The sequence below is a fragment of the Protopterus annectens genome, chromosome 6.part0 (assembly GCF_019279795.1).
Source record: "Protopterus annectens isolate FY-2018-M chromosome 6.part0, PAN1.0, whole genome shotgun sequence".
NCBI classification, from domain to species: Eukaryota; Metazoa; Chordata; order Ceratodontiformes; family Protopteridae; genus Protopterus; species Protopterus annectens.
Window position 1 is genome coordinate 1,398,101,496 of NC_056737.1, and position 20,055 is coordinate 1,398,121,550.

The window sequence follows — 20,055 nt, forward strand, 5'->3', positions numbered from 1 at the left end:
CAAAATATGTTTGTAATGGTGTGAGCACAAGTTTAACAGGCAGGCTTTTTGTACTGGAAAACTAACGCTTCTAAGGTTGCATCTCATTTAAAAGGTCAACTACAGTGCTTCATGAATTCTACAATACCAAAAACAAACTGGCCTGATAAATAACACAAACTCCTGTTCAATCGGGGGAATTCAAATTCTCTTTTACAGTATTTTCTATTAAGCACCCAACAAGAAGCAATACATAAAGTCAATGTGTGATTAAGTCATACAACTGGAAGAGGATAGAATGTGAAAGGCAAGAGTTCTGTTCAAGAAGAAAGGGAAACTCCGGCGTAAAAATAAACATGATAAAAGACAGATATGGTAGGAACCTAGCAGAAGTAGAAGTTATTAAGAAAAGGTGGAATAAAGATTCAGAACTATATAAGAAGGACTTTAATATCACAGATGCATACTATGGTATCTCCTCTGGTTTACAGACAGATGTGAAGTTAAAGAGATCCCAGAAAGCCTTGCTTATATCAAGACAGCAGAAATGGTGGAATTCCAACAGAATTGCCTAAAATCTTACAAAATGATAATGTTACAGCGCTGCTCATAAATTTTAAGCTGATTTGGAAAACACACTAGTGGTCTTTTAAGGGTCAGTTTATATTTCAATCTCATAAAGAGCAATGATAAACAGTGCTCAGATTATCAAACAACTGCACTTATTTCACACACTAGCAAAGTAATATTTAAGATCCTGCAAGCTAGACTCCAGCAATGCCTGGACAACTAATTGCCAAATGTATAAGCTAGCTTTAAAAGGGGCAGAGATCAAATTACTAACAAAAAGCAAGGACATTGCAAAGAAACAACTACTTGCATGCCATTGACTATTTTAAAGCCTTTGACTGCATGGACCATAACAAACTTTGTCAAGTTCTTAGAAAAATGAGTAATCTGAGTACAGAACAAGAAGCAACAGTTAGAAACAAATATAAAAGAGATGATTGGTTCAAGATTGGTAAGGATGTATGCCAAGGCAGTATATTGCTACCCTAATGAATTTATATGCTGAATATACAACAGGAAATGCTGAGATAGATGAATCAGATGTTGGAAGCTCCTATACACACATTCTTTTTTGCAAATTAAAGAACACATTATTAAAAGACAGTGCATGTAAATGAGTAAATTACCTGTAGAAGATGAATGTTTCACCAAAGAAATTTAAAACATGGAACACATATTAACACTAAGGGGTCACCATATGAGATTGTTCATAAAGCAATAAATGAAGTGACTGAGATAAGATAAAAAAGTGTTACCAGACAGACAGATGTTAATGTACAGGAGGACACAAACATAGGGGCTTCTAATAAGTGTATGGATTGATCTTTAGCTGTGCCTGTGACCTTTTCAGTTGATTCAGGAGGCATAAAGGTCATCCTTCATATGCTTTCTCCTTCAACCCATGGATATTGCTGGTAGTTTTCTTCTGGATTTCTTTCAAGCAGCCTTAAATCTTTTTTCAGTATATGTTGTCACTAACTAGACATGATACTCAGGGTGTGGTCTAACCAAGTTCTTGTATAGTGAAAGGACTACCTCTTTCGTCTGGATTTTAACCCACTGAGGATAATCCCCAGTATTTTGTTTGCTGCTGTCTCTGCTCTGCCAGTCTGCTCTGTTGGTCCAGTCCAGGTGTAATCAGTGTCCCCAGGACTTTGTCTTGCTCTGTTGCATCAGTTCACCTCTCCCCCGATGATACTTCACACTGGGGTTGTTGTAGCCTGAGTGCAGTAATTTGTATTTGTTTACAATGAACCTCAACTGCTACTTTAATGCCCCCTTCCATCATGCTCTACTGTTTCACATGTCTTTGTGCCATTTGTTGGCTGTCCCTCATCTATGTCTGAGAAAGACAGACAGATACACTGAATATGTCACCAGTGATAATTCAATAAACGTGTTTAAAAAGGACAGATACGTAGAAGAATACTGGACCTGGGACAGACCCATGCAGTACTCTATTAGTTACTTTCCTAACACCTAAAATTGTCTTGGGCGTAAAACCAGCACTTTCAATTTTCCCATCAGGCTACTTTGTGGGAACTCAGTCAAGGGTCTTGCAGGATTCCGGGTCCACTACATCTACACCTACTGGTGCTCCCCTGTCAAGTTTACCTGTCATAAAATTGGATCAAGTTAAATTGACAGTTCCTTTTGGCCATGAGCTCATTGCTGTTTGTTGTGGAGTTTGTAAACTTCTAGAATTGTTTCTTGTTGTCTTCTACTCAGGATTCTTTCCATATCTTTCTCCTGTTACTGTTAATAAGCTAACATTCCTGTAGTTCCCCATTTTTTTCTTCTCCTCCCTTTCACATATTTACCCAGTTGCTGTTTTCTTGATTGTTGGTACTTCTGTTCTAGACAGTGATCTATTGAAATTCTGTACAGGTTTCTGACAATACACTGTCCAAACTTCTGAAGTGCCAGGAAGGTAGCCCATCTGGTCTTTGTGGTTTATCATCCCTAAGGACAGCCAACCCCCCTGACGCTTCTCTTTTTCTATCCTGGTGTCTATCCTCTGTTCTCCCCATTCCGCCCTGCCTCCTTTTAGTATGGCGTCTTCCTCTTGATTTCATTTATGGACACAGAAGCAAATAACTTCAGCAAATCCTTTGCTTTTCATTGTTCTTGTGTGGCCTCCCTTCCATCTTTGCCCAATCTACCCTGCTTTGTCCCTCCCGCCACTTTCTCCTAAAAGTAATTCTTTTTTTTCTTGAGTCTTTCTGCTAACCCCCTTTTCAGATTTAGTCTTTGCTGTCTTTGCTATCTTTGTTGCCTTCTTGCTAGCTTCCTTGTATTGTGAGACATTGCCAAATTCTCTTATTTTTTTTTACTTTTTGTCTACTCTGAACACATTTCTCCATAGTCTTAAGTACCCCCTGACCCTCTTCCATGACTTCTTTACTGCCTTGATTTCTTTCCAGTCTCCAACTCATCTTTGAGCACCCCCAGCACAGCATAGTCCATGTTTCTAACACCTCTCACCATTGTCTTTGCTCTTTTGTACCCTTCCCTCTATTTATACACAGTGGCATGATTACTGTTGGTTAATGGTGCCTTAACCTGAACATCCACAACATCTTCTACATTAATGAAGACAATGTCTAGACTTCTGTTCTTTCTGGAACATCTTGCACCTCTCAGCTGAATCTCTCCTAGTCCATCAAAGGTCTCAGTTAACTTCCACTGATTTTCTGCTCTGAATCCTGGAACTTGCAGTCAGGTTCTGACAGAATCTGATCCCCCCTTGGCTATTATCCTTTTCTATCAATTCACTCGTTATTCTCTCTTCTGGTCTCTCATCCTCAGCCTTTATTGTGACTGGTGAATGATATGTGTGAGTCCACAATATCTTGCCCCATGTCCTCTCCTTTAATTGCCCCAGCACTTAACATAGCTTCTAACCCTGGCTACACCCTTGTCTATTCTTGATTTGTTGTTCTTCCTCCTCTCTGACTCCACATCTAATGACTTCTGTTATGTAAATTGCTACTTCATTCCTTTTTTCTCGAATTCTCTGTCATTCCTGAATAACCTGCACTCCCTGCCGCTCTTGTCATTAGTCCTTCAGGTAGCTCATATGTTAATTGATTCTTGAAAATATTATTTGAGGTTTATGCTAGATACCGGTATGCTAAATATGGCAAACACAGACAGTGACCTAGGTATCTTGGTACATAGGAAATTATACTTTAGTAGCCATACTGAGTGACCATGCTTCAAAAACTATACAAGTATTAGGTGCCATCCTTATGTTAGTCTGGAATAGGTCTCCAGTTTTCATAATCTCAGAATTTAATAACATTAGATCTCTTGAGGAGCTTTCTACTCATCTATAATCTCCAATAAATCACATTTGATAACATTTAATAGAAATAGTGCAATAAAGATGGGCCAACAGGTTGTCTGGTTTAAATTACTTTGATTACTGTAAATGACTTAAAATGATGGATTTATATTCATTTACTTTTTGTATGGTCAAATGGGACTTTATTAGGTTTTTTCATGATTAAAAAGATTTGTTTAATGAACCTAGAATGAAAAAGGGCAATACTTCTCTAAACTTGCATGAGTACAAATATATTCTGGACAGCAGTTATACAAATAGTTATAGGAAAACAAACTGGTTCAGTCAAGGAGTAGAAGGACCACTGTGTCATCTTCTTGACATAGAACTAAGGTGTGAAAATTCTGTGGACATCTTTAAGACAGGTCTTGACATCTTTTTTTGGGGGGGAGTATTTTGCCTGGTAGTTCTGATTTGGCTCAGGCAACATTCAGTTCCTATGAACTAGCTTTTTGTCTGGAAATTTTATGTACTTGATTATGTATATATGTAGCTGTACCTGCGACACATTATACTTGCAAAATAGGATGATAGGCTCTATGGTTTTACAAGGCAACTGAGCCAAAAGGCTATTTCTACCTTGCCAGTATCCACCCTTAGGCCTTACCTCCCTTTTCAAGGAGAGACAGGCTAGTCATACCAGTGGTGAATTTATGATACCCATTCAGTTGTCCAGCTCCTTTTTAAAGGCCGACAGTGTGTCACACTGCTTAACTTAGAGAAGAAGGTTGTTTTAACAAGTAAAAAGGCACTACATCACAAATCTATCCCTCCACATTGTCTTATTAATTTTTTTGGAGTAGAATTAGATCTCTGGCCCCAGTGCTTGTACAACTGTTTTATTTTTGAAGGTATAAGAGTTCTTGGATGGCTCCCTTATGGCCTTATAAGCTAGGCACAGATCACCCCTATATAATACTGAATATAGAGATATAACCTCCAGTCTTTCTTGATAGTTCAGGCTTTTTAAGCCCCTGATCTTTTTAGTTAAGAACCTCTGGGGTCTCTCCAATTGTTTGATATGCTTAGTAAGCTGCATTCCAAAGGGGGCTCTGTACTCAATTATGAGCCTAATGAATGCGAAGTACATGGAGGTGAGGACATGTTTTGATCTAGACGAAACACCTTTTGCTATGATCTGTACAAGGTAAAAAGATTTCCTATTCACCATTGCAACATGATGGTCAAACAAAATGGAGCTATCCACCCAAGTGCCTATGTCTCTCACCACCTTCTCATTTTGAAGAGGTGTGTTTTCTATCCTCTAAGCTGGAGCTAGCAGTTGCTTAATGAATGCAATAATCTTGTACTTTTTAGCCCTGACATTTAGCCCATTTTTAAAACCAGCTATTGACAAGTGTAAGCTCCTGTTGAAGTGCCTGCATGTCAGTAGGGGACTTAATAATGACTCTCACCTTACAACTATCAGCACTTTTTGTTAACCAGAGATCCTCATTTGCTATATGAAGATCTGAGAAGCAGATACTGAGTAGTAGAGATCCCAACACAGATCCCTGAGGGACCACACTGGTCACCTTCATGCTCTTAGAGGACACACCCCTACTCTTACTGTGTGAGTCCTATTCCTAAGCCAGTTGAGTATCTACCTAACCACATATGGGTCAGTTTGGAGCTCCTTTAGCTTGTTTATTATATATGCATGTGGTATGGTATGGTTTCAAATGCCTTGGTGAGGACAAGGCACACCATGAGGATAACTTAACCACAATCTATGGCCTGAGTGATCTTCCCAAAGAAGTTCAATAGATTTATCAGAGAAGATAAGCCACAAAACTTTGGGCTAGGCTTATAAATGCCTTAGGGCAGATAGCCTAGTATAAACCTATGAACCTATGAACCTAAGATCTACCCTTGCCAAAGCCAGACATTTGGGCATGGAGCCTGATAAGATATTTGATATCATAGTTAATTAGGTCAGTTATGATACATTCAACGTCTTTGAGTATACGACTCTTTAGACTATATAGGTCTGTAATTCTTGAGGTCAGTGGTAGGGCCACCCCTGGGGGACAAAGCCTATTGCTAGACTCAGGATAAAGAGATTGAGAAGTGGGTCCACCAGTGCCATTACTTGTTTAGTGCTATTTATTAAACAACCAGGTATTTTATCTGGCCTAATGGGTGAGGTGTTCTTTGTTTTACAGAATACTTTTAGTACATGTTCTTTTATGATTGTTGTTGGCTTAATCACATCTGGGAAAAGTGGGCTTGAAATAGATGTCTCGTGGGTGAAGCTGGCACTAAATTTATTTGACAGTGTGCTGGCAATACCAGCTGGACTAGTGCAGGTAGTACCAGTAAGAACAAACTCTGAGCAATGATGAGACTTCTCCTTAGTTTCTAACTAAGTAAGGATTTGTAGTTTTCTTTCATTTCTGGAGATGGTCTGAGCTCATAGGAAGTCTTCATTTTTCTGATGTCCTTTTTTTAGTTTCTTAACTAGATGTTTGATATTCTCCCTAATTATGGGGTCTTTTGTTCTGCTATATAGGTAAAGGAAATTTTTATGATTATTATACTGTTTTGCTTGCGTTCCAGCATGCCGGTTTGCTGTTTGTTTGGATTTAGTTGAGACTGCCAAGGGAATACATTCGCCCAGGTGAGAGTAGAGCATAACTTTGTTTAGGATCAACATTTTTTGGTGATACCGTTATACCTGAATTTGGAGACTTCATCACAGAATTGTATGCTTGTACATCTGAAGTCCATGAATTCGATGATATTTGTTTCAGTAATTTTGGAGATTTTAATGGAGAAGGTTACTTGCTTGTGATCTGAGTCAACTTGTGAGGAGGATACTTTAAAGATGGTACATATAACAGGTACAGGATGTTTTGATCCCACTGTTTTGACTCCGGACGATTTGATCCCAGCATTAACAGATTCTGAAATTATATGTGTAAACCTTTAACTATACTACTCTAATTATTAGTACAGTATAAAAACAGAACAACTTCTACAGAATAAAACCGCCATTAAAAACTTCACATACGCTGCATAAACATTAAAATCCACTAGATTCAATACTGGAACTGACAGTAGTACATGACAGTACGAGATTAAATCGAGATTAAATCGAGATTAAATCAGATAATACCAGCCATAAACAAAGAATGCATTGCAGCATGAAATCTCGCTAACATACCAGCTTGAACTGACTTTACACAGATAATGTATTGCCAGCATTAATTCTTCATCTCCTACTCGTGCTACTGTGAGATGCAAGGCACAATGCATTATTATTAGTAAACCAAAAGAAAAGTAGTGTCGTCACACTAAAAAAAAAATGTAACCAGTGCCACGTGCTGGTCCCCATTAAAATAGCAATAATGAAATTAATGTTTAGGCCAATACAATTTGAACGCAAAAAAAAAAAGTTACAAAATGCTTGTGCATACATACAGTTATGTCATGCCAGTTCCACAAAATTAGAATACATACATGTAGCTGCTCACAATTCCTTATTGGGCTAACTAAAAATAATAAATAATACGTTAACTTCCTAATTAAAATTCCAAATTGATTTTATTGTACACGTCAAAAACTGTAATTACTTAAATTAATAATATTTACATATTAAATATGTTAAATTAAAATTTACATATTAAAATGTTAAATAATATATTAAATTGCTATGTAAAATTCCTGAGTAAAATATTAAGTAGTAAAATGCTTTTATTAAATTTAATTAGGGTCAGATAGTCCAGGGTCAAATCATCGGGTGTCAAACTGACCAATAAATATTCTCACAGACAATAAATATGAATTTAAATATGAAAGTGTATCCAGTTGCACTGGGGTCAAATCGTCTGGGGTCAGACTGTCCTGCTTCCCATACACGCAGGTGCTGAGTTTGTTAGAACAAGTGTATTTTGTCTTCTAGTGGATTCCTTAATAATCAGCTTGGAAAGTTCTCATTTATATAATCTGTGCATATCCTACATTGGTGGTATTGGTCCCACAGTTTATCACTGGGTTGTTAAAACTGTCTAGGATAACAGCGTTCTTACCTATAGGGAGTTCATGAAGAATATTAAGGAGTGTTATATGGTGTTCTGGAGCTATAGCTCTGATAAGCTGATCCATATGTGATTTGAATTTCTGTAAGCTCTGCTTATGGGTTTCTCAGTGTCTGTCTCAAGGTAATGTAATCTCTAGCAAATATGAATATGTTACCACAGTTTCCATTTGTTCTAAACAAGTAGCAAGCAAAAAAAATACAGTTACTGAGGGAGAGCTCCCTGGACTCTTGTACCAGGTTTCTGTAACAACATACATGGCTGTGCTCTAAATCAAGGTAAACATCAAGGTCCTACAGTTTGTTGTTTAGACTTCTAGCATCAAGTAGACTCTCTTTGATGTGGTCCAGAGGTTGATTTGTTTTGGAAGTTTAGTTGGGTGGTCCATTAGCTGGACCCTACCTAAAAGGGCAGTAAAACCTTTCAGCAGTATGCAGAAGCCTTAGAATTAGAGGTGCAAACTATCCTTAGTGAAGCAGGTATAGTTGGTGAGCATCTCATGCCATGCTGACACATAGTGGAGCCCTTAGAATGACAGCGGCTATTTAACCTGTCGTTAACACCAATCATTTTTTTCTTTATACTTCTGTATTCTTGGTAACGGAAAGATTCCACCCGATAATAGGGTCATTCCTGTAGTAAATGTAAAACAAGGATGCATAGATTTGTTCCCTGTTACCTTTTTTCATTTAATAATAAAGTGTATCTATTTATTATGCTTCAGTTACTTGTTAAAAAAATTTAAACACTTGAAAATGCAACAGTATATTAAGAGCAGTTCATTTAAGGAATATGAAAACAGACATAACAGATGTATAAACTGTTCATTACTTTTCTTAAATTCTAACCTTCTAAGCCAGTATATAGTTGATTTTAATTAATACAGTGTTTGTATGTTTTCAGGCTGCCGAGAAACTTAACTGTTCTTTATTTGTCCATCCTTGGGACATGCAGACAGATGGAAGAATGTCTAAATACTGGCTTCCATGGCTAGTGGGTAAGTAAGTGAACAGAATATCTTGTGACTATGAATTAAATGATCACACAGTTAAACTAAATTTCTATAACTTCATACACCTTTAATTAGAGTAATACTTCTATGTATACCAAATGTGTGTACCAAAAGTATAATTTCTACTTCTGTTACTAACATATGCCCAACTGATCTCTGCTCCTCAATCTAGAACTGTGACTGTCTAATTTTATCTAATTCCTCTATTATTGTAAATATTTTACTGTGTAAATGACATATCTTATACAATTGTTAGGTAATGAGTTTGATATTTTTTTGGATAAATGTTATATTATTTTACTGTTTGTTACATGTGGAACTTTTCTCCCTAGGCCTGTGCTGAAAAAGGACATGTGTCCAGTCTGACTTTCCCGGTAAACAAATGTAAAATAAAATAAATAAATAAAAATAAGTAAACAAGCTAAGATGGTTTAGTATCACATACAGAAAGAATAACTGCAGAACATCATATCTAGTCCAAACTGAATAGATTTGTGCTAAAATAAAAATAAGTAACTTTTCAAACAAATTTGTCCTTCATGGGCTTGTATATAAAAGCTGTATTAATGTGCTGTGTAGTGAATCAGTATTATTTTTTTTTACCAAAACTAAACTCTCAAGGTACTGCTGTGCATACCATAGGACAAAAATCTGACAGTATACCAATATTCAAAATACATTAAAAAAAATATCCATACAATATTTCCTTAGGGTCATTTTGAAGGGCCATTGAAGTTATGTATTAAAACTAAGGGTAATGGGATAAATCACTGCTCGAGAAATTTAGGTGGCTAATGCCATCTGGGAAAAGGGTCTATTCTTGGTGTTCTTTGGTTAGATAAACTTGAGACTTTGAGACTCTATCCCATTGCATAGCTGCATAGATCCTCGTATCAGTTGTGGCATGCCAGTAGATCCCAAATGGACATGTATCCATTCAGATTTCTATACCTTGTACTAGGACTGGGACTGTCACAGAACCTCAAATGAAACTGTGCAACAAAAATGTTAAGAAACCTCCTCATCCACCCACCCACTCACTCACTGCATTCCCCACTCACACCCAACACAGACCCCATTTGCAATAATACTAGAGGCTACCTTATCCACCAGTAAAACCACTCATACAAGTGACATTGGCCAGGATGTCCATTCCTTTCTATAATGTTGCCAAGTCCCTGAAATATCCCTGAAAATACATTGACTTGTCCAAATACTGCCCGCTCTCCATCTTATCCCCCCTTTCCAAAGTTTTAAAAAATGCATATATAAACAACTCCTTGACCACCTTATCCATAACAAACTACTGACACCAACCCAACACGGCTTTAGACCAGCACATAGTACTACTACCACAATTATATCCTTCATGGACATAGTTAACAAAGCAAGAGACTCTGGCCAACCTCAGCACTTTTTATTGATCTATCCAAAGCTTTCGATACTGTCTCACACACTAAACTTACAGCAACTGCCTTCCCTTGGTATTTCTCAATCTTCTTTACAATGGTTTTCTAGCTATCTATCTGACAGACAACAAACTGTAAAATGGCAAGGCTCTCTCTCTCTCTCTCTCTCTCTCTCTCTCTCTCTCTCTCTCAGTATCTAACCAATAAAAGAGGAGTGCCACAGGGATTCATTCTTGGACCCCTTCTTCTCAACGTCTTTATAAATAATCTCCATACCGCATCCTGCCAAAGCTCCCTAATTCAATACACTGATGACTCAACTCTGTTCTCCACTTCCAACAACATAGTACACCTTAGACAAACAATCCAAGCTGCTTTCTCCTCCACTGAATCCTGGCTCACTAATATACAGCTCTTACTCAGCCCCAACAATACCAAACTCCTCCTCTTTACACCTAGGACGCTCACAACTGACTTTAAGATATTCTCGTTAAATAACACAGAAATTGAAGTGGTCCCTCACACCAAATTACCATGAGTAATAATAGATAATAAACTAACCTTTGACCTTCATATACACAGCACTATCAAAAAACTCACCAGAAACTAGGATGCACTATTGCCACAAACAGTTCATGGATACAGCCACCAAAACTACTCTAGCCACAGCCTACCTACTTCCCCTATTCTAACCAGTCTACAGAATTCACTAAAATCCAAGCATGAATCCTGCTATAAGTAAATTGCAAAATTTGCAATATATGTATCATACTATAAGCACCACTGTTCTGCTCTTATCCCTTTTAATTGGCTAGAACTCCCATAACACTTAAACTACCCTCCAGTTAATGGCTGCCCATAAAATTATGTATAAACCAGAGACCTATCCCACCTTCAAATCATACTTCAAATTCATACACCTAGCTGGGCTCTCCAATCTGAGGACAAGCAACTTCTAACTTTACATAAACCAAGCAAAGCTGCTGGCCAATGTCAGTATTCCTATTCCATGACCAGACTATGGAATGCACTACCCTTCGATATCAGAACAGCCACAAACCACAAGAAATTTAAGCTTATACTAAAAGACTTCTTACTCAGGTCACATAACTCTCCATGTTGCAAACCAACCCAAGTCTCACTTGTTTACTTTACTCTAGCTCTAGAACCCCACTCCTTTCTTCCTCCCCTCCTGCCATCCTTTCTCCACCTTTACCTGTTTTGCTACTACCACCTCCACTAACTCTCATCTTCCTCTCCTATCTTAGATCCCCTTACTCTATTCTACCTGATCACTAACACCCTGTGTTAATAAAACATCCTACCATCTTCTTACTGATTCTCTATCTTAATTCTTCCTCACTCTACCAACCATCACCACCCATATCTCCTGTTCTAACGATTGTGCTGTTAGTTCTATTTAGTAAATGACTATGTAAAATGTTTCTCTGTAAATACTTTTGTTAATCTTCTGTGTAAAACCTAAGTTTGTTTTGATATGCTTGGACATGCCTATTATCCACACGTAATAATATATGCATGGTTTCATATTCATCATTGAAAACTTGTTTTTTTTCTCTGTTCTGTTTCTGATGTTAATTATTTAAAAGCTAGACTTTTGTTTCTTTATTTTTGTGATGGAGCTTTTCCCATGGGCCACATTCTGTTAAACTTCCTATTTAAAATGTAAATCTGTAGACACATTTGTTATTCTTCTCTATATAACATAAGTTTGGTTTGTATATGCTTAGATATGCCCGTTTATCCACATATGTAAAAAGATGTATGTAGATGGTTTTCGTTCATCTGCAAACTGGCTCTGTTTTACCTCTGATGTTAATTATGTAAAAGCTATATTTTTTATTCATTTTTTTTCTTTGTGATGAAGCTTTTCTCCCCGGGCCTCCACTGAAAATGGGTTTCTTGCCCAGTCAGACTTTCCCGGTAACCAAATATCAAATAAAGAAAGAAAGAAAGAAAGAAAGAAAGAAATTAGAAATAAAAAAATGATAATAAAGATGTACAATGGTGTTATGTAACTCTGTCCCAAAATGTGATTGTACTGCTTAGCTTGATATCACCAAATGTGATCTACTTGCGTAATGACTGTGGCATACTTGTCATGTAGCGCTCACAGAAGGACAATCTGAATTATTAAGAACTTCTAGAATTTGAATCAAAGTGTAATAAGTCAAATGTTTCCTACTAATTATATTATTATTTTTACATTTATAATTCCTATACACTACTAAATGAATTATTGCTTTTGGCACTATATTAACATTTTCATGAAAGCTGAATTTTGCACAGTAAATATGACATCACCAAACAGCAAATGCAAAAATATTCTTTAAGACTGCATTCTGCCACGATATCTCATCAAATGGTGCCCTAAGATGAGCATGCTGGAAATGCTTAGAAAATATGTACAGCTGCCAGAGTAACGATGCATTCAGGTTTGGAAATCTACATTTATGATGTCATAATTTCTGGCAATTTGACAATAAAATACTAGTGTCTTCAGGTAATGCCATGCAATTAATACCAGATGTGAGCTGCATAGCTCTCAACCTCTTGGCAAAAACAATCTGGACAAAGTCAAAAATAATGGGGGAACAAAGCCCCAAAAATAGGGACACATTTTAAATACTGCTCTTATAAACTTAGAAAGTTGCTAGAATTATCTGAAGGATATAAAGTCTGAAACTCACATGCCTATCACTATATAGTGAATTCAGTCCTTACTGATTTGCCACAAAAATCCAGAAATACCACAGATTTTATGAGGAACAGGCCAAAAAAAAATGAGGAGAAAAATCTGGACAGTTGAGAGGTACTGTGAGCAGAATTCAGACACTGTGGTGGTGTTTTTTTATTTTCACCTCAATAAACATTTTCAAAATACAGAAACATGATTATCTCTTATATAAGGTATTTGAACATTAAAACAAAAAAATGCAGGTGTCCAGTTGTTAAAGGCAGTAAAACATGAGTCAGTATGCATGACAGAGGTGCTATCACATGAATACCCCTGGGGTATAAACTCCTCACTCTTCCCACTGATGCCACACAGCTCCCCTGTCAAATCTTTGTCTTACCGCTGTTTCATACTTTTAATTTTTCCAAATCTTTTTAGGTTTCTAATACCACAATGGGAATGGACCCCATTCCTAAGTCAAAGTACAATAAAAGTTCATGAAATTAGTATTGTTTCAATCTTTGATATCAGCCAAAAGTGCTCTTCGCAGCACCCGCAATGTGCCCAGTAATGACTCCTGCATTTTTTTCGGGGTTACATGGATTGGTGACATATCAAGATGCAATTGCAGATTCTTTTTTATAAGACCTGTTGCTCCTATTGCTATTAGAACTGTCTGAGTATCTTTCTTCCACATTGCTCTCATTTCTGCCTGCAGATCCTGATATTTTATGACTTTGTGTCTCTCTGTATGCAAGACACTGTAGTCACTGGGTGTAGACATTTCAAAGATCAGTGCTACTTTTGTCTTCTTTTCTTGGACCACTGTATCCATCTTCTAGCATCTGTCTTTTGAACTGTTGGTATTGGGTGATCCCATGTGATATAAACTTCATTATTTTCCTATGATGCTTTGTGGATCATGTTTCCAGTGTTTTTCAGCCACTTCAATACAATTATGTTTGCACAATCCCCAGTGCAATAGTCTCGTCACATTATTATGCCTTTCAGTATATAGTCCTTCTGCTATTAGTATGTCACAACCAGCAACGAGATGTGTGAATGTTTCCAATTCGGTTTTATAAAACCTACATTTGTCTGTTTCTCCCACATGTTCAATGGACTTTGTAAACCAGCAAGCACGTAGCCCACTATCTTGGGCTGTCGATATTAACCTTTCATCTCTTGGTTTAAATTTGCCTCTCCTTAACCATTCCTGCATTCATTCCTGATCAACATGAGGTTCTTCCAGACATTTTCTATAATTGCAACTATATTTATGCTTTTTCCACATTTCTTGCCTTCTCATCTGGTCCTTCACCTTATAGTCATTTTTTTGTTTTTTGGCACATTCAGTTGCTGCCTGATTTTTATCTACTTCTTGTTTGATTTCCACTCCTGCTTGACGCCGATATGCTTCTGCTAGCTTAAGCAGAGAAGTCATCTTAGGCTTATTCTCCTCATGTTTCAAAACTTTCACTGTGTTTGGGTATTGTGAGATCAGCAGATATGTGTGGAGTCCCACAATTGCTGATCTATACATGTAATCAATTTCAAGAAGGCCCATTTCTCCTTTGGAATGGGGAATATATAATCTTGGTATACACTGATTTTTATAAATCATTTGGTGAGCATGAAGCATCCTTCTTGTTTTCCTATCTAATCTATCCAACACATTTTGGGGCCAATCAATCACTCCAAAACTGTAAGTTAGGACAGGAACAGCAAATTGGTTTATAGCTTGAATTTTGTTTCAAGATATAAACGCTATTTTCAGGATTAATTTAAGTCTTCTAAAGAATTCCTTACTAAGTCTTATTCACATTTGTTCATGTTTTATTGTTGATCATTCATCAGTTCCCAAATATTTATATACTCCCTCTTGCTCAAGTTCTTTTATATTACATTCTTGTCCCAAACTGATGTTTTCTTGGTGCTGCAGTTTTCCTGATTTAAAGGTTGCTTTTGCACATTTATCAAGACCAAATGACATTCTTATATCATCTGGAAAAGTTTTGACAACCTGCAGCTGTGCTTTCAGTTCCTCATCTGATGAACTATGCAGTTTTAAATCTTTGACAAAGAGAAGATGAGAAGTCTTTATACTTTGTTTTCTAGGAGCCAAATTGTAGCCATGGCCTAAGTTGTTAAGTAAACAGCTTAATGGATTAATGGCAAGGCAGAATTGCAATGGTGACAGAGAGTCACCCTGGAATATCCCCCTTTGAATTTTTATCCCTGGGATAATAATCTATCCTTTATCATGGCTTAATTGCAAAGTTGTCTGCCGGTGTTTTATAGTCACTGCAATGTAGTCGATCAGTGTAGGGTGTATCTTATACATTTTTAAGCACTCTTTTATCCATGAGTGTGGGATACTACAAATGTTTTTTATAGTCAATCCATGCCATACTTAAATTCTTCCCCTTTTTACTGTTCTCCATTATGACTTTATTTAACAGAAGATTATCATTTGTTCCGTATGACTTTCTTTTATTGCCCTTTTGTTGTACTGCCATAATTGAGTTTTCTTCTAAATGACTATAAACTCTGTCGGCATCAATTCCCATGTATAGTTTATATGTCGTCAGAAGGCAAGTTACTGGTGTATAATTTTTAGGGTAACTTGCAGGTTCACTCTTAAGTAGGAGCATTGTTTTGCCTGTTGTAAGCCAGGTTGGTGTCTGTACAGGGTGCGCATATAAATAGTTGTTACTCATGGCTAAATCTTCATGCAAAGATGTTAATATTTTTCTTCTATCCATTTAGCATCTTTGTTATGTTCCGCAAGATCTTCATAGATACTTCTCCAAAATGTATCCATTTCCTCTTTTTTTTCAATTCCATTTACCTTGTTTCCCAATTCTCTATAAAAGTTTTTGGGTCATCAATAAAGTGTTTATTTTGTACTTTTCCTTTATATTTATCTGTGTATCTTCTAAGTTTTTCCACCTGTGCTGAAATTTTTAGTATGTTACTGTGGCGTTCGAAAGACATGTGTGAATGGGCGTGCCTTCGTTGAAGGTTGGGCATCGGGCTGACACCTCAGCACCATAAAAAAATCGACTGCCATTCATTAGCGGACCGGAATTCCACTGTGGTGACCCCTAACTGAGAAAAGCCAAAAGAAAACAACAACTTGTGATAGTGCATAATAGATCCTGCTCTGTTTTATTTCTGCACATTGCTTTTTTCACATCTATCTTTGTTAGCATTTTTATTGATCTATTCCCTCTTCTATAGTCTTATAATAGTGACACTTTTTGTCTTAATTGCTTTATAGTTTTCTCTCTTCTATACTTCCATGATGGTATTCGATTTCTCCCCTTCCTTTCCCTTACTACCCTATGTTTTTCTGGTAGAACTTTACCAGTTATTAATTTAGCAGCACAGTAACATATCCTGTTTACTTCTGTTATATCACATGGATCTCTATGGACAGTCCTAATTACTGCATTCATTTGTTTTGTCAGACTTCTGACTTTTTGGGTTTTATTAACCTTCTGCAGTCTATTTCTCTCATTGATCTTAATATACCTATCCATGTCCATTAATTTAAGCAACTCTTCTCTGAGCTCATTTTCTTCCAAACTGAGGGTACATCCCTTGTTTTCCATTTCCTGTGGGCATTCTATAGAAAGTTCTATAGCATCCTCCTGTGGCACCTTCTCTTCAATTTCATCCTGTGCCATCCATTACTCTGTCATATGGGAACTGACTGGCCTATCACTCCTTAACATCAGAGTTTCCACAGTTTCCTATTCCTTTCCTTGCTGTCTAGCTTCAAGTGAACGTTTATACTGATTTCCTGTGGACGGCTCCAAAATATCTTGATATGGCACTTGACCAATTGCTTCCTGTTCCACTGGTTTCCCCTTAATTTGGATATCCATTGCTCTATCCTGTTGTGGTGCTTTCTGCTTTCAATCCTTCACTTTGCAGGTACTCCATAACCTCAGTTTCTATTTCTTTAACTTCTCCATTACTAATCTCCTTTTCTACTTTTCCTGTCTGTCTTTTTATTTTTTGCATTGTAAAGTTTTCCATGTCCAGATTCCTTTGCCTGCATTTCTCTTCAAATATCTTTGGTGCTGCTCCTTTTGTATTGGTTAGTTTTGCTTTTTCCTTTACATAAACATTGCACCATATTAAAATTTATTTTTCTTTCCCATGTCCATATTTCTTCTTCAGATGTCTCCTGATCTTCCTGTTTCTCCTTACTTTGGAGACTCACTGCATCGTGCTGTGATGTAACCTGTGTTAGACCTTCTAAATCAAATCCTTCACTTCGTATGCACTCCATAACTTCAACTTCTATTTTTTTTAACTTCTACTTTACTAATCTTCTTTTCTAAATTTTATCTTTATGATATTATTTTTTTATTGTGAAATTTTCCATATCTGGATGCCTTTGCTTGTATTTCTCTTCGAATATCTTTAGGGCTGCCTTCTTTATACTGATTAATTTGCTTTAACCTTTGCATAAATATTGCACCATATCAAATCTCTCTTTCTTTCCCATGTCCATATTTCTTTTTTATACTTTTCAAGTATCTCTAGGTTTTGTTGTTTATATTTTCACACTTCCTCAGATGCTTCTTTTTCTAAACTGATCAAAGTTTCTTGATCTATATACTGTTTTTCACAAATCTGTTATATTAATGAAGGCAAATTGTCATTTGAAGCTTCTGACAGTTTTTCTTGTGGAAGTATTTTTCTTTCCTCTAATTTCTGTCCTAATCATTTTGTATATCTTGTGTCTGGAAATTCTTGGCTTTTTGCATAATAGTAACAATTCATAATTTGCTTCTTTCTTATCCTCAGTAGTCCACTCTGTTGTCTTTATGGCTCTTCTTTGGCCTATCAGTTTTTGTGATGTTTGTGGACTACTCCTTCCTTCTACAACAGGGTTCCATCCTCCCCTGGGCCTGGCCTGGCCCCATTATAGGAATGGTTCTGTATTTTGAGGATTCTACACTGGCATTTTTTTCCAGTCCTGGTACCAGTGCCCTTACCAGGATTGGGCACTGTTTTATCCTAGGTCTTGTGCACCCAACTATCTCTTTTAATTTTTGACCTAATTCTGTCCATGATAGATCCTATATAAATACAGTCTGTATATCAGTGTCGTCTTGGTGAGATTTTGTGAAAACAGAGTCCACCTAGTGAGGGTACTCACCAAGGCTTGAGAATGAATTCAATTTCAGCACTACTACTCTCCTTTGCTTGGTGACTTTTCATCTCTCCATTCGGACCCTTTATGAGTTATATAACGTTGACCAAGACAATCATGCTATCTCTGGCTAAAAGAAAAGTCTGTCACATTCATACTGTCTTGCTTACTCTCAGGAGCAAATAAAGTGTTATAGAGTTTGATTCTCTTATAACGGTGTGGTGGTGTTCTTTCCCACTGAAACATAATGCCAGTATATTGTTTCTTTATTTATATACTGTCACTTACTATGTCAGAATAACCTCACATCATTCCAAGTTTTAACTTCTGGAGTAGTATCTTGGTCAGTTTCATGTTTTATTTATTAGCACAGTACTTGGCCTGCTTATTTGCTAGGTAAAATCAATGACTTACGGTACATATGAATAACATTTTACAGAAATAACTAATAGCAGAGTCGTTCGGCTCGCTCTTTTTTTTTTCATTGTGATTAGTTCTTCTGGAATATAGATAATGCACACTAAGCATAAGTGATTTATCCCCCTCCCCCTTGCAGGTCCAAGCACAATAGTTCAAATAACTGCAGCCACTCAAACCACTTGTTCTGCTGTAGTGGGAGCTGGGAATCTCCAGGCTAGGCTTGAGACCTACAGCCCATTAATTCCTAGCTGTGAATCCCAATAAGCTTATCTGCTCTGAGGAAAGAGTCAGGTGGTAAGCAGGACAGCTTTCTGTCCAGTGTGGTGGCATACTCATTCCCCCACTGGGGCACCTCCCTCTCTGAGGCTGCTCTTTTGGACCCCACTGTGTGCTGCCCTTCGAGGAGAAGCATGCTTACACATGTTGAATTTCCCTTGGCTTACTATGTGAGTTGCACATGGCAGTGCTGTGATCTCACTATGCTGAAGCTCCACTTGGTGGAACACCTAGTGCTCCTATTAGGTATCACATCACTTATATGGTGAGCAACAGCAGACTCCCTCCCTCCAGGATGGTTGTGCAGAAAGGCTATTCAGTCCCTTCATCTTCCACCAGGTTCAACAGGCCACTTTCGTATGAGGGTATAAAGTATACTTTTTCTGTCTGTAATCGTTAGAATGATGTGTAAAATTGAATACCATACCTAAGATCTTTCTAGGGTCAAGAGCAGCAGATGAGGGAAGAAATTGTATCCTTTATATGGGCAGGTGATTCAGTAAGAATAGAAAAAAATCAACTAAATTATATCCAGAAAAGTTCCTCAGATAAGTCACTATCATTTAGTATAGCTACTAAGCAAATATACTTTATTTATATACCTAATATATCAATTGTATGACTTCTTAATAATATAGAGCTTTGTGAAGTGTTGCAAAATCATACCGTAAGGTTACTCTCTATTATTCCTATGGATTAATAAGGCTAGTACAAAGGAGATGCATATTACTAAACTCTTAGCTGTTTCAATTTACAATGTATTGTATCTCTGGAAAATTTGTAACAGAAAAGGTTGCGTCTCCTCAGCTGTATTCAAGAGTGGGGGTGAGGTTGCTGGGCAGGTCCTACTTTCCTATTTTTTTTTTTTGGCTATAGAATAATACCTTTGGGAATGAGGAACTGTAGGATGATATACCTCATGGAAGAATTCAGTGATTTTATGTTTCCTCACAATATTTTCAGGAAATCATTATTTGGCTGACAGAAAAGTAGATTTTGTAACAATCACAATCTAATCTTTGAGCTTTTCTATCTTCTGGTAATTTCACAGACCTAACCTGGGCATGCCTCCTACTGACAATACCTGTCTCAGCTCTACAGATAACATCAAATAAATCATAAGGAACATTTC

At 37.1% G+C, this 20,055-nt stretch overlaps 1 protein-coding gene across 1 annotated transcript in view; it reads left to right on the top strand.

The window, feature by feature from the left end:
- Positions 1–20,055, top strand: part of ACMSD (aminocarboxymuconate semialdehyde decarboxylase) — a 576,894-nt gene that overhangs the window by 310,672 nt on the left and 246,167 nt on the right. Inside the window, exon 7 of the mRNA XM_044073661.1 lies at positions 8,839–8,932. Within this exon, the coding sequence (XP_043929596.1) occupies positions 8,839–8,932 (94 nt within the window). The remainder of the gene's footprint in view (positions 1–8,838; positions 8,933–20,055) is intronic.